This window comes from Petaurus breviceps, unplaced genomic scaffold, assembly GCF_028583685.1.
Source record: "Petaurus breviceps papuanus isolate PSGF00001 unplaced genomic scaffold, PetGlider_PUasm1.0 551, whole genome shotgun sequence".
Lineage (NCBI taxonomy): Eukaryota > Metazoa > Chordata > Mammalia > Diprotodontia > Petauridae > Petaurus > Petaurus breviceps.
Window position 1 is genome coordinate 35,223,529 of NW_027186372.1, and position 15,143 is coordinate 35,238,671.

Consider the following 15,143-nt stretch of genomic DNA (forward strand, 5'->3'; position numbering starts at 1 on the left):
TCTTCCAGTATATTTCTTCTTCACTCTCTTTAAACCAATAAAATAGCACAACCATACCCAGGCTCCAAGTTTCTCATTTCCCTCTTCAATACCTGAATGCATTGGGATTCTAAAGAATACTGGCCTTTCCTCTTTATATCAGAGTGGTAGCACTTGATCATTGGTCAGCTCTAAATGTTCAAAGTATTTACCTTTTGAGGTTTCTCTTGATTCCTGAATTTACATTTCAAATTTCTTTTCAGTTCTCATCTTTTCATCAGGAATATTTACAAAATTTTTGCTGATGGCACTCCTGGGTGTTTTCAGCTTAGGGTTTCTTTCAGGATCTTTTTTTTTTCTATTTTGCATTTACTCTCTGGTTCGTATAGCTCTGGACGTGCTCTTAATTTCTCAAAAGATCATATCCAAGCTTTTTTTTTTTTTGTCTAGTCACAGTTTTCAAAAGTCTAATGATTCTTAAATTATCTCTCTTCAACCAGTTTTTTCAAGTTTGTTGATTATCTGATAATAGACACCTTATATTTTCTTCTATTTTAAAATGTTTTCTAATATTTCTTGTTTAAAAGTCACTGAGTTCTGATTGTTCCATTTTATTTTTTAAGGAGTCTATTGCTTGGGTAAAGACTTCTATCTCCTATTTATTCCTCTTTCCATTATTTTCCTCCTGAGATCAATCTTATTTCAACTGTAATTGCATTGTTTCATCTCTTACTTCAATTCATCCAGCTGCCCCTGTAGCTAATCCATTTTTTTCTCTCCATGAGATTCTATTTGTACTTGTTGCTGAGTTATGCTACTTTTCTGGCTTCTGTTTCTATATCCATAGTATTTTCTTCATTTTACACAGTATTTTCTTCTGTTTATTCTTATTTCCAGACTCAGTTCATGGAATGGGACTGTGTGTGTCAGAGCAAGTCACCATCTCTTAGGCATTACTAGATGGGTTAGTTACTCCTTGTTTGGTGCTGTGCCCAGGGCAGAGAGGACTCCTTGCAGTTGGTCACAAGGAAGCAGGGGCCCTACCTGGTTATGGGGTGACAGTTTTAGAGAGTAGAGAAGTTATGGATGAAAGAGAGTAGGGGTTCTACCTGGATAAGGACCAGAGTACAGACCAGGAGAGTGGCAACCACACTTCTCCCTAAATCACACCACTTTAGAAACACTGAAAACTAACAGACTCCTCCCCCCCAGAACTAGCTATGAAAACAGGAAGGAACTCCTCTTACCCAGAAAATGAAATATAAAATAAAAATATAAAGTTCAAAGTCAAAAAGAAGGCTACAAAAATGAACAAAAACAACCACCAAAAAAACGACCATCAAAAGCTACAGCAGTTACAGGGAAGTCCAAGACACAAACTCAGAAGAAGACAATGACATGAAACTATCTACAAAAGCAAAACCTCAAAGAAAAATGCAGACTGCACACAAGCCCAACAAAAACTAAAGTGATAAAAAGAAAAAAAATTTTTTTAAAAATCAAAGAGACAGGAAAAAAATAGGAAAAGAAATGAAAGCAATGCAAGAAAATTACAAAAAGAGAATTAACAGCTTGGTAAAAGACATTAAAAAAACAAAGATATTACTTCTTAGTGTTGATATATTGTTTAATTCTTCATTATGAAGCTATACTTTTATTATACTTGCTTAGTCAGTGTACCTTTGAAGAGACCATTTTTCCAAAACCAGTCTTGATTACAGTTTATAGGTTTTCAATGGAGTTTAAATAACATGAATACTCAGGCCATTAATTAAAGCATGATACAGACAGTTCTTGCTTAACCTAAGTGGGCAGTTCCCCATACCTTTTACATAATGCAAATTTGCCCACCCACACATGCCTGTAAAGGGAAGAGGCCAACACATAGTTCAAGGACCTGTGGTGGCTGGAGACAGAGAAAAGCGGGAGGAACACACAGAGGCTGGGGCCAGCCACATTGGGGACTGGCCAGAACCAAGATGAAGAACGTGTGGGCCAGACACAGACACAAGGAGAGGATAGGTGACATGTGGGGACTGGGAACAGACACTCAGTACCCAAATGTGGATAAATGAAAGACAGACACATAGAGGCTAGACAAGCAAAGTGGGACAAAGGTCTCCCTCCTGTCTTGATGCCGAAGGTCTCAAGCCAAGGCCTCAACCTGGCAGTCTTTCTGTTCTCCTCTCACTTGGAGTGGTTTTTTCTTGGGGGGGGATTACGGGGGATGGAGTGGAAGGCTGCAGAGCACCAAAGTAAGTAGTAGAAGCAGAGAGAGAGGCAAGGGAGAGCGCACAAGCACACTATTGTAAAATTGTTGTAAAATTGCTAATAGTAAAGTTAAAGGTATTTGGGGGATAAGAATTTCTCTCAGAATTCTTTATGTAAAATCAAATTTGTGTAATGTGAGTTTACAGTGAACTGTCTGTATTTAGTTCTCTATCTCTTGGATAAATTTCTTAATTTTCATGACCTGATATGAAGAGATATCTCCATTTTAATAATTCTGTAATAATTTCTGTCCCTAAGTGTATTTATTTGTCAAACTTCACCATTCCCTTAATGAGAACAAGATTTTCAGGCCTTCTAGAAGTTAACAAAACACAAACTCCAAAACATGCAGGGGGTGATAGTTTTACTGTCTGGTGAAGATGCCCAGAGGTTACAGGCTCATTTGGGTTTCTTCTGATGGCAATTTTGCTATAGACTTTAAAGAATGAGTTATCAGCAAAAATTACTCCAGTCTTTGTTCTCTTGCCCATTAAAAAGCATTTTTTTCTTCACAGCAATGGCTAACAGTTTTGCTTTATTTTCAAACTGATCTTCTCCTTGTTCTTTCAACTTCAAAAAGCCTATGCCATAAAACAGATGAAGCAGTAACAACCCTTCCAGTTGCCACGTCCTTTTGAAGGTCTTTGCTTGCTTTCCAAGAACTAAATAAGCTGTTTTGCAGCAACTTTTTGTCAGTTCTTGTTCTTGGCTTTATTTTCCCTTTTTGATTACATTTTCATTTGTACTTCAGTGGAAGTGATTCTGCTTTACTAGGGATTGTTGTGATCCTTTAAACATTTAATTTGCCCATATCAATAGTCACACAAAAAAAATCTAACTCACTGACATTCTCTTTAAGAGCTACAACTTCTACAAATTTCTGAATGTCCATTTTGTACATTCTTCAGAAAACTAAGAGAGTACTGAAACATAAGTATGGCACAAAATATGGCATTCAAACTGACAACTAGGAAAACAAATGGATCTAATTTCATTTGGTCAAGATCAGACATTTTCTGAGTTGAGATTAGACACTTTAGTGTTAGCAGAAGCAGACATACACACGACCAATGCTGTCACAAAATAAAACCAAATATTGCTTCCTGTAATTTACACATCACTTTACATTCACATGTCAAAATTTGTTTAGACATTTCCCAAAAGGCATCATCCCAATTTTAAAGAAGAGGAAGCTAAAGCTTAGAGTAACTAAAAGATTTGTATCCATTTAGTAAATGGCAGAAGCAGAAGTCAAACCCAGGCCTTCTAAACCTGAGACCAATGTTCTTTCCTTATCTTTTTCATATGTATGGTCCTTTTACTTTTTCTTTTTTAACTTATTAGACTGTAAAGTCCACGATGGTAGGGATTGTGTCTTGTATTTCTTTCATATGTTCAACAAGGATGAACATAGTTGAATTTCCTGAGGAATATAATCAGATGGCTCTAACTTGCCAAAATGTTACTTTTGTGGCTGCTCTACACAAAGTCCTACTCTTACACTAGTGTGATGTGGACATCACCTTAATTTCCTGAAGGCCACTGCAGCAAAATGCAATCTCTGGCAGGTTCTACCATGCCAGAAATGGTCCTAGAAACAGTCTGCTTCCAAAAATCAATCTAGCTAAACGTGGAGAGGGACATCACCAGGAAACTAGCCATGGCAAGACATGAAAAAAAAATTTTCAATTTCTCTTTTCAGTCTTGTTTCTCCAATGAGAATATTAGTGGCAGAATGGCAGGAAAGGGGCAGCAGGAATTATGCGGTTCTCATACCACCTATAAACTTTCATTTTACTACTGGTAGACCTGCTGCTAGAGAAGCAAAATCACATTAACCTGGATATTTTTGTGATAAACAATGAGAACAAATGGTACCAAAAGCTTTAATTTCTGAATCTTTGGTAGCCAAGGTAGAAATCAGCAGAAACAGATGCATCTGAAAAATGAACTTTCCCAAGGTGATGGCTGTATAGGCAGGGCTGAAGAAGCACCTGTGATCTCTGCTCAAGGGTGAAAAGGAAAGCAGGCCCCATCAAAGAGCCCCAGCTGGGAATATCAGGACCCTGTGATCTCACAGCTCTTAGTTTAGAGATAGGGCCATCTCCACAAGCACCTGGGGGAGACAGTGGTGGTCTGGTCTATGTAACAGACTGCCTCTGGGTTCCCCTGGAGGTGCCATGCTCCTTCACCTGGCTTGCCTGCTTCAAAAGAGACAGCTACAAGAAAGAAGCTGTAGCTAAATGAAAGGATTTTCATTTTCGTACATATTACTTGAAGAGTCAAAGACAATTCCAAAAGAGTCATGATGGAAAATGTCGTTCACATCCACAGAAAGAAATATGGAGTCTGAATGCAGATCAAAGCATATTATTTGCTCTCTTTTTTTTTTCTTTCTTGTGATTCCTCCCATTCATTATAATTCTTCTATACAACATGACTAACATGAAAATATGTTTAATAAGAATGTATATGTAGAGTCTATATCAGAGTGCATGCATGCCATCTTGGAGAGGTGAGAGGAGAGGGAGGTAGAAGAAATTTAAAACTTATGGAAGTGAATGTTGAAAACTAAAAATAAAGAAATTAATTCATTTTTCAAAAAGAGGCAAAGGAAGGAGCTGATGTAATGTGTTTTATCATACACCAAAGGGCAGCAGGAAATATTTTATGGGACACTTGCTAATCAAATATTGTAGTACTAGGATTAAGTACCTAAAAAATATCACTATTAACATAATTGTATCTTATACACCATTATTGGTTGCTGAGGATGAGTTTTAATAAAGAGAAGAAATTCATTGAAGAACCTAATAAAAAGTCTCCAAGTGAAATCAACACACAACACACCTGATGATTTCAAAGCAAAGATAATAAAAGGTGAGGATAAGGAGAAATTTTAAGAAAGCATGGTTCAGAAAGGATTGAGAGAGCTACACAACAGCAGTCTCACTTCTTTATATCATAAATACTTTCTTAAAAAAAATTCACAGATGCTAGACATTACATAGACCAAATAACATTAAAATGAGACATATATTTTAATAGATAGCAAATTATTGTTACTGATGTGTGAATCTTTGTTGCAGTCAGGCCACCATCTGCAGTCAGAGTTAAGACCAAAATTAGTAAAAAGCTAAAAAAGGAATAACTATGAAAAAAAAGATATGGTAGATAATTGAAACAATTCAATCCAATTCAATACATTTTGTGTGTATCAAATGATGTACTTGGTCCTTCCAAGGTGAAAGTTTGGTAGGATATCTAACTATGCAAAATCATTAAGAGCATTTAAGGACACAAATGGAAGAAGGATAATAGGAAAAAAATATGTAACCAATGAGGAACTCCAAGGAATCACAGAAGTAGAGGATGTCATCAAGAAACTGTAATGATAGAAAGATAATGTGGGCTGGCCATGTAGTAAGAGCAAGGGATGACAAGAGAACAGCTAGAGTGTTCTGGAACCCTTTAGATTTCAGGAAAATCAAACACATTGGGTGAATCTTTTGCGGCAAGCTTATGGGAGTCACATAATGGAGGCAGAAATGGATGAGTTGCAATCTGCATCAAGAAAAGGAATTTCCAAAATTATTCATTTGTGACTGAACAAAAAAGAATGAAAAGGATCTGGAAGAAGTAACCATTAAATTATTGGAGATATTTGTATGTTGAAGCTCATCACCAGACAGGTAGCAAGATGTTGAATTTTTAGCCACTGACATCCATGAAGCTAAGAGTACTATAATCTACACCAACAGAATACTTATACTAGAAAGTACTGAACAATCACTTTAAATGCAACTGGTGTTGGTATAAAGTCCCTAACAAATTATTATAAACAAATAAAATGTTACCTGATGAATAAAGAAGCATGTAATTTAGAGTTTGCCATGTTTATAAAAAGTATTTAGGAGACCTTACCTTCGGGATCCACTTCCCTCCTAAAAAGTTGCCACATGTTGGACACTTGGGTGGTTTGTGCCTGGTAACATAAGTGAAGGAGCAACCAGGGCTAGTGCAGTTCCCATGGCCCCTTCGGGTGTAAGTGGTAGTCTTGGAAGGAGAGAAGACAAAAATTAATAATTCTGAACTCTATCAGCCTTGGTTACATTTATAGGCATAATAATAGCATCATTTCACACAAGGATAGTACCTGTAGAATTAATCATAGAATATTAGAGATGGAAGGCACCTGAGACATCCATTCAATTTTCCCATTTTACAAAAGAAGCTGAGGCTCATGGAAAAGAAGTGACTCGTGCAAGATCACACTGCTAGTTAATAGCAATGCTGAGAATGGAACACAACCTCCAGACTCCCGGTTTGGATAATGCTATTTCTCTGTTTAGCCCTTGCCTCTTCATCTAATTTGACCAAAAAATCAAGAATTTCCTTTGGGAAAACTGGTGGCAGCAGCAGAAGCTAAAGATGTATATCTAGTCTGTGGGGCTGTTCTTTCTTCTCAGGCCCAGTCATTAATAATAGGTTTTGAGATGGAATGTGTCTAGTTGGACAGGTGTGTTTAACTTGTTTCACACACACCCAAATAGCATGCACAATAATTTATGAAATGACAATCCAGAAAATAAACACAGAACCAAAAAGATAGGAAAAAGTGAGTCCAGAAGGAGTATAATAGAGCAGAAAAAGTTCTTGAACCCAGGAAGACCTGGATTCTATCCCTGACTTCTATACTAACTATGTGACTGTAAGCAACTTAGTGTCATCTGCTGGACTCTGACTCTTTTTCTCTGTAGGATGAAGAGGTATCTTCTAAATAACATTCTATGATACTAAGTTTTCTTACTTCCCAGAAAGGTGGCAGTAAATTCACATTATCCTCAACATCAGTGATCTCGACCAAGTATAAATTCCTTGCCCTAAATAATTCCATAACTCTTCCCTCTATACTAACCAGCTTGATAGAGGCAGAGTTTTCCACAACCGAGTGGGTTGGCAGAGGCAACATGATGAACTGTGTGGTCGGTGCTGAGGAACTGCTTTCACTGGAGTCCTACAAACACACATTAGAAAGAGTTCATAGGGCAGAAAAGGCATTGGAACTCAGCTCTTCAGATTCCCATTCTACAGCATTTTCTTCTGTCCCATACTGGTGACTCTAGCTCTGGGTACTTTAAGGGAATGCTCTCAATGCTATGCCATCCTTGTAAGAGCTAAAGAAGAAAGTCACAGGATTTCTAATATTGAAATGGAGCAAGTAGTGTCCATTGCTTTCTACAGAGCAAATTCTAAAAGAAACGTAGAGTTAAACCAAGTTCATCCCCTACACAGAATGAAAAACAAAGTGAAACCAGAAAGGGGCTCTTCTGTAACAGTCATATATGATACACTCCTATTGCCCAAATCTCTGTTATAGCAAGAAAATATAGCAGTACAAAGACATGCTGAAACACAGGGATTTCTGACTTTCTCACTACATGTCAGCAAGATATCCCATTCACTCACAGTAAAAGTGAGCTTGAGTTCTCAGGGGGGTACTTCCACTTCTGCTGCAAAGGGAGGAGGGTGCTGAGGGGGGTTACACTGCAACTTCCCAACACCCAGATGACCGGACTATTTGAGACTAGGAGCCAGGATCTCTATTCAAGGAAGACCCAGGTCCTTTCTCCTCAACAGAGACCTGTACCTCAGACAAAAACACTTCCTTCTATGCTGCTTAACTTCCGCCAACTCCCTCAATTCCAGGCTAAGTTTGTTTTTAAAGAGTTTTGTTCCCATAGGTATTACTATATCCAAATTAAAAGCAAGAGTAAATACACAAATGTAAGCAATACTTGAGGTTTTAGGGCCTTGGGACATAGCCTGACTTGGAGTCCCAAAAAATTGCTTTTAAATGAATACCCTAAGACTGATGTTAACCAACTTTATATCTTTTCTGAAAGAAATCAAATTAATTCCAGTTAAATTAGGCAACAGGAAGCTGTTGAAAATTAAAAGAAAACAAAATATAAGGGCTTTAAGGTCCTCAAATAAGCAAATTAGTGAATTCCACACCATTCACAAGACAGGAAGCTGGAAACACTAACTGTAGGTCTCTTTTTCCCACATGAATCACTCTAGATAACTGTGGTACTATGATAACTTAAGATAGAAATATATGGAATCAAGACTTAATTCACTTACCCTCACCACTGCCACCACAGATACATTATCCCCCACCTGGGGGTGCGACACAGCCAAACTTCCACTGGGGATGTCTTGGGAGCTGCTCACAAGGGTTTCCTCAATGACCAGACTTGTCTGATAAGGGTGGTTCTCTCCCAGCTCTAGGGCAGCCTCCTCCAAGACCACATCATGGGATAAGATCTCTGAAGTAACCATCTCCTGGACACTGTTAGGCTGAGGGCCCACCTCCTCTGCCAGCCCCTCAATGGTGATGCACTGCTCTGGGGCACCCGCCTGGCTGGGTTCCACAGACAGAATGCTTGGGAGCGTCTCTTGAGTAGCCCTTGAGGGAACTGGTATCCCTTTGGTTGGGCCCTGAGCCACACAAAGTTCTAAGGGCTGGCAGTTCTGATCCTCCTGAAGGGTGCTCTTGGGAATGATGATATAATCAGATCGGGGGAGGATCTTGCGGAAGCCTGGGATGTCTGGGACCACAGCAGTCAGTGCAGATAGCTTAGAGTTCTGGGGATTAAAAAATGAAGATACAAATAAAGTAACTAAAATGTACAGACCCTTTGACCCAGAGACCCCACCATTAGGCTTATACATTAAGGAGGTCACTGATAAGAAGCCACTAAATACACTAAAATATTTAAAGCAGCAAAGAATTTTTGTGGTAGTAAAGAATTAGAAACAAAGCAGATGCCCATCGATTGGAGAATGGCTAAGCAAACTGTGGTACATGAATATAATGGAATGTTACTATGCTATAAGAAATACAATGACAACAATGTCTATGGAAAAAACCACTACAAAATAATAAAAAATGGATGTTGCAAAATTATATTTTTACTATATATATATATCACCCCAAAGGTAGGTCCATGGGTGTGATACACTGCATATCATTTTAATCCTTTGTCTATGTACTGTACGTACAATTTTTTTTCTTTCTCCCTCTCTCCGCTTTTAAAAATATTATTGTTAAATAGGATGGCTCTCTGGGATGGGAAAGAGAAAAATACTGAGAAAAATTCTAGATATAAAAAATATATATCAATAAAAAAATCTGTTTTAAAATGTAGTAATGGAAAAAAAAAACAAAACAGAATGAGGATATGATCTTCTCATTTGACAACTTTCAAAAGAGAAATGGAGAAAATTCCAAAATGCTGTCATAAGACCACAGTAAATGTCACATACCATCCCAGCTCACTACTCTATATTTCACTATAGCACCTTTGGTCTCAGGTGAATTATGTTTTAGCCTAACTAAAGCAATCAACCCAGAATCACCAAAGTAACACTGATGCCAAGCCAGAATGTGCAACTATCTTTACAGAAAATAAACAAAATGGGAGAAGTGAAATGCTCAGCAACAAATAAGTGAGTTCTTAGAAATTTGGTCCACTTTGAAGTGGGTCAATGTGATATAATCCTTCCTGGCTACATCCTCTCAAGGAAGTACCAAGCTAGACAAACGGAAGACAATATGACACTATATATATGAGAGGAAGACTATGCATGACAACAGGACAAAAATGTTACTATATAAAGAAAATAGTACAAGGATTCCATATTTAAATAATAAAGATTTGGGAATAAAGTGACAGCATTACCATAAAGTAATAAATTAGATATCAAACAAGTTAATGAGATTCAGTAAGGGTTTGTGGGTTGTTTTTTTTTTGTTGTTGTTGCAGGTAAAAAGGCATCTTACCAAAAGTGAGACTGAGCTAATAATATTTTTAAGCAAGTTTTTAATATATTTTTTAATACCATAATTTTCCCTAGCATCCCTTTTTCCCCCTTCCCAGAGAACCATCCCATAAAACAAGTAGCATTTTAAAGAGAGAAAGAAGAGAAAAAATATCAGTACAATTGGTCAATACATTGAAAAAGTCTGAAAACATGTGCAATGTACCCAATGTACCAAACCTATGTGCCTCCCACCTCCACAAAGGTGTGGGTTAAGGGTGTCTTCCCATTTTTCTCATTCAAGTGATCCTTGATATTTTTATTTATTTTCACATTCGCTTTTGAATTTTGTTATGTGTCGTTCTTTTCATTTACATTGTTAACAGTCATTGTATATATTATTTTCTTGGTTCTGCTTACTTCACTGAGCATTGGTTCATATAGTTCTTGTCACGCTTCTCTGTATTTATCACACACATCATTTATTTATTTTTTTTACCTGTACAAATGTTTATTTATTCATATTAGGGAAAAACTAGAAATAAGCTAAATACCTGGTAGTTCATAGAATCTAGAGTTACAAAAGACTTTTTTTTTTTAGTTTTCAACATTTGCTTTTATAAGATTTTGAGCTCCAAATTTTTTCTCCCTCCCTTCACTGCCCCCTCCCCCCAAGATGGCCTGTAATCTGATATAGGCTATACATGTACAATTATATTAACATATTTCCACATTAGTCACGTTGTGTAAGAAGAATCAGAAAAAAAGGGAAAACCACAAGAAAGAAAAATAAAGAGAAAATAGTATGCTTCAATTTGCATTCAGATTCCATAGTTCTTTCTCTGTATGTGGGTAACATTTTCCATCATGAATCTTTTGGAATTGTCTTAGATCACTGCTTTGCTGAGAAGAGCTAAGTCTATCAGAGCTGATTATCACACAATAGTGCTGTTATTGTGTACAATGTTCTTCTGGTTCTACTCATTTCACTCAGCATCAATTCATATAAGTCTCCAAGTTTTCCTGAAATCTGCCTACTCATAATTTCTTAGAGCACAATAGTATTCCATTATACTCATATACCTCAACTTGTTCAATCATTCCCCAATTGATGGGCATCTCCTCAATTTCCAATTCTTTGCCACCAAAAACAGAGCTGCTATAAATATTTTTGTATCCATGAGTCCTTTTCCCTTTTTTACAATGTCTTTGAGATGCAGACCTAGTAGACACACATCATTTCTTAAAGCACAGTAATCTTCCATTACATTCATGTACCATAATTGTTTAGCTATTGCCCAATTAAGGGGTGTCTACCAGGTTTCCAGTTCTTTGTTTGATATCATAAAAAGTACTGCTATAAAATATATCATGATGTATACAGGAATTTTCTTCTTATCAATGACTTTCCTTGGGGCATAAGTCTAGAAATGGGCTCTCTGGTTCAAAGGGTATGGACATTTAGACTCTTTACTTGCATAATTCCAAACTGCTTTACAAAATGTCTATACCATTTCACAGCTCCACTAACCATGTGTAAGGGTTACGGGATTTAAAGATCTTCCATGCCCCATTGGACTTGCTGACGTAGCAGGAAGGGGCGGAGCAAGACAAAGCAGAAGCCAACCTAGAGTTCCTGCTGTGGCTGGCGGTGCTGGCAGTGGTGGCAACAGCAGCGGCAGCAGCAGAGGCAGCGGCAGCGCAAAGCCCTTTTTGAGTTAGCCAGAATTTCTGCTAAGGACTCCTGCTGAGGACTGCCAGGGGCCGGAGCTGTTGGGAGCGTGCTTCCCGGACGCTGGGTGGTTGCTGTGAGTGGGGAGAGGAGGACCTTTGCCTGAGGTAGCCTGTTCTGTTTTAAAGGCTTGAAAATGTGGGTGCTTTCTACTTTATCTACCTGTGCCAATGTCATAACTACTCTGATGGCTTTCACTTTCTGGTTTTGGGACTCAGTCTTTTGGTATCTTAATAAATTTTCTAGTTTATTCCCCCATATGGCAAGCATGACGTATTTTGTGATGGATAATTATATCAGCATATCTGTAATCTCCATAGGCATTGTGAATATGGCATTGCTGATACACCATGTAATAGTGTTCCTATCATCTCACAAATCCTCCAACACTGACTACTGTCATTTTTTGTCATCATTGTCAATTTGCAGGGTGTAAAGTGAAATCTCAGGATTGTTTTGGTTTGTAGTTTTCTTAGCATTAGGGATTTCGAATGATTTCATATGATTAATACTTTGCAATTCTTTAGAGAGCTGTTTGTTCATATCCTTTGACCACTTATCTAATGAGAAAAGACTAACACATATACAATATGTATTATAGGATGTGATATATGGTATATATATTGCAACATATGATAATACAATCCATAATGTTATATGTAGTTTACATGTCTTGGATACCAAAACCTTATCTGAGAAATGATACAAAGATTATTTTTTCCCATTTGACTAGGTGTATTAATTTTGTCTGTACAGAAGTTTTTCAGTTGCATATAATCAAAATTATCTATTTTATTTTTTGTAACCTCATCTATCTCTTGTTTGGTTAAGAAAATATCTCCTACCAGTATCTGTGAAGTATACAATCTACTTTTCTAATTTAAAAAAAAAGTATGATCTTTAACATTAAAATCACCTATGTATTTAGAATCAATCAGGAAATACTGTCTAAGGTGTTGGTCTAAATCTAAATTCTGCCAGACTTGAATTAATAATATTAAATGAGACTGACAAAGCTGCTTAACAAGGCCAGCAGTAATAATACAGAATATTGATTGCTATGCAAAATGCCTCAGTAGTGAGAGGTGGATGAGAGGTTTCTAAAGTAGATAAGTTACTGCTTCCAGAACAAGCAAAAAAAGGAAATGTACATAATCCTAAATAGTGAACAAGAATTAGTAGAAAATGTGCACATAAGTAGACCCTCATATAATAGTAATCATAACACAAGGGAAACCAACTTTCTGTTGGGAGGGAAAAACCAAAGATCTCAATCACATGCTTGTTCAATTTTAGAAAGGGGAACTACAAAATATAGACATTACTTAGAAAAACAGCAAAATAGCCAAAAAGGACTAGATCTACACAGGGAATGTGGAAGCTACTTAAAATTCTTCCTGGATATACAAGATAACTACATATAAAAGGATCAAAGAATCTAGGAACTAGAAAAATAATAAAGCTTGGCTAATTTGCAAAGGAAGCTTTTTTCAGAGAAAACAGATGTCTTTAAAAAAAAAGAAAAAAAGGAAAGCATCCAAATGAGGGAAATGGGGAGGCACACAAAATGTAGCAAATCAAGTGCAAACCAGCTATTAGGTGGACAAAAAAAGAATTACAGGATGACCTTATAAAGGATACTAATGTTAATTATGAAAGGTTCTTTAAATCCAAAGGTAGAAAGCCAGAGAGTGAAAAATCAATGAAAGCACTTATTGATATGAAAAGTAGGCTCAAGAAGAAAAAAGAGAAAAGAGACTATCTTCATTCAAATATCTGTTGAACTCTTAAGATATTAGGGAGGTTAGTTACTATTCCCAAATTGTCCTTTGAAGCAAACTAAAAAATATTCAACATACTATAGTTCAAAAGACCTATACTAAAGCCTAAACATAGACCACAGAATCGTAGAATTTCAGAGTTAGAAGAGACCAAGGTAGCCATCTCGTTCAACCTATACCTGAAAAAGAACCTCTTACAACATATCTCCTAAGTAGTCCTGTGACCTTTTCTTAAAGCTCTATAGTAAGGAGAAATGAGCTACCTACTAAGGAAGTCCTTCCATGAACTCTAACCATTAGGAATATTAACCACTAGGATTAGATGACACTCATCAAAGAACTTAGAAGGGACTTAAGTGAAATTGTAAAGCTTAAGAAAAATGTTCAAAACTTGTTCCAGTCACTGTATGACTAGAAGACTATTTAATGAGCCTCCACTATATAATAAGCATCCAGGAAGACCTTTAGAACTACAAACTTATTTCCTGTGCCAGGAAAACTGGTGGAATCTATAATGAAAAATAGGATCATGGGGCATTAAAAAAAAAAAAACCTAGCAAGAAGGAGGAGAATGGAAGCAAAATGATTTATAAAAAGAAAAACATGCTTGGATAACCTACAGTTCTTAGAAGTGGTAAACATGTACATAATGTAGGTTTTCAAAAACCCAACAGCAAGGCTCTACACCAAAAACTATTGAAAGAAAAAGTAAATGAGAGTTTAGCAAAGCGGGGGAGAGGGGAGAACTATTATATTAGGAGTAACAATAACTCAGAGATCACAGCATTTTAAGATTTACAAAATACTTTATACCAACAACAACCCTAGGGGGTAGGTAGTACAAATATTACCCCTATTTAACATGTAAGGAAAATAAAATGCACTGAGGTTAAATAACTTGCCCAGTCAAACAGCTTGCTTAAATGTCAAATCACATATTTAAACCCAAGAATTCTTACTTCAGTTTCAGCACTCTAGCAATTTATACTTCGTTGCCTGGTTAAGATCCAAATAATAGGAATAAAAGGGTACTTCTCTAATTAAAGAAATGTAAATAAGAGATCCTCCAAGGATAAGTATCAGGATTAGCTTTACTTAACAGGTTTATAAACCTTTTAGCTGGAAGGATAAACAATTAAATCTCCAAGGCTGACACGAATCTCTTCCAAGTGGTAAGATGCCAAAGTTGCCAGGGATAAATTATTCCAAGATAAAAAAGAAGTAGCAAAAGGCCTTTGGAGTGATGGGTATATTCTCTGCAGAAGACCTACGATGGAATTTGAGAACAGAACTTTACAGTATGAAAAGGCAGGTTTATTGGAGTACTGAAGTATTTGCCAGGTGTCTTACAAATCTAAGGAAAAGGGTTTTAAAAATTGGGAAGGGAAAAGACTATGTATATTTCCCAATCTACAGACCACAGAGAGCAGCTAATAAGAAATCAAATGCAAATACTTAAAATTTAGGACATAAACAAGACAAGTTATAACCTAGAGATTTTAATACAAGAAGACCAACTCATAGATATTACTGAGACTTGGTGAGATGAGACC

At 36.8% G+C, this 15,143-nt stretch overlaps 1 protein-coding gene across 2 annotated transcripts in view; it reads right to left on the reverse strand.

Moving 5' to 3' along the window:
* Window positions 1-15,143, reverse strand: part of HMGXB3 (HMG-box containing 3) — a 65,337-nt gene that overhangs the window by 29,453 nt on the left and 20,741 nt on the right. For both annotated transcript variants that reach the window (XM_069102630.1, XM_069102629.1), the window contains 3 exons: window positions 8,398-8,901; window positions 7,169-7,267; window positions 6,175-6,306 (listed from right to left, as the gene is read on the reverse strand). In XM_069102630.1, the coding sequence (XP_068958731.1) occupies window positions 6,175-6,306; window positions 7,169-7,267; window positions 8,398-8,901 (735 nt within the window). The remainder of the gene's footprint in view (window positions 1-6,174; window positions 6,307-7,168; window positions 7,268-8,397; window positions 8,902-15,143) is intronic.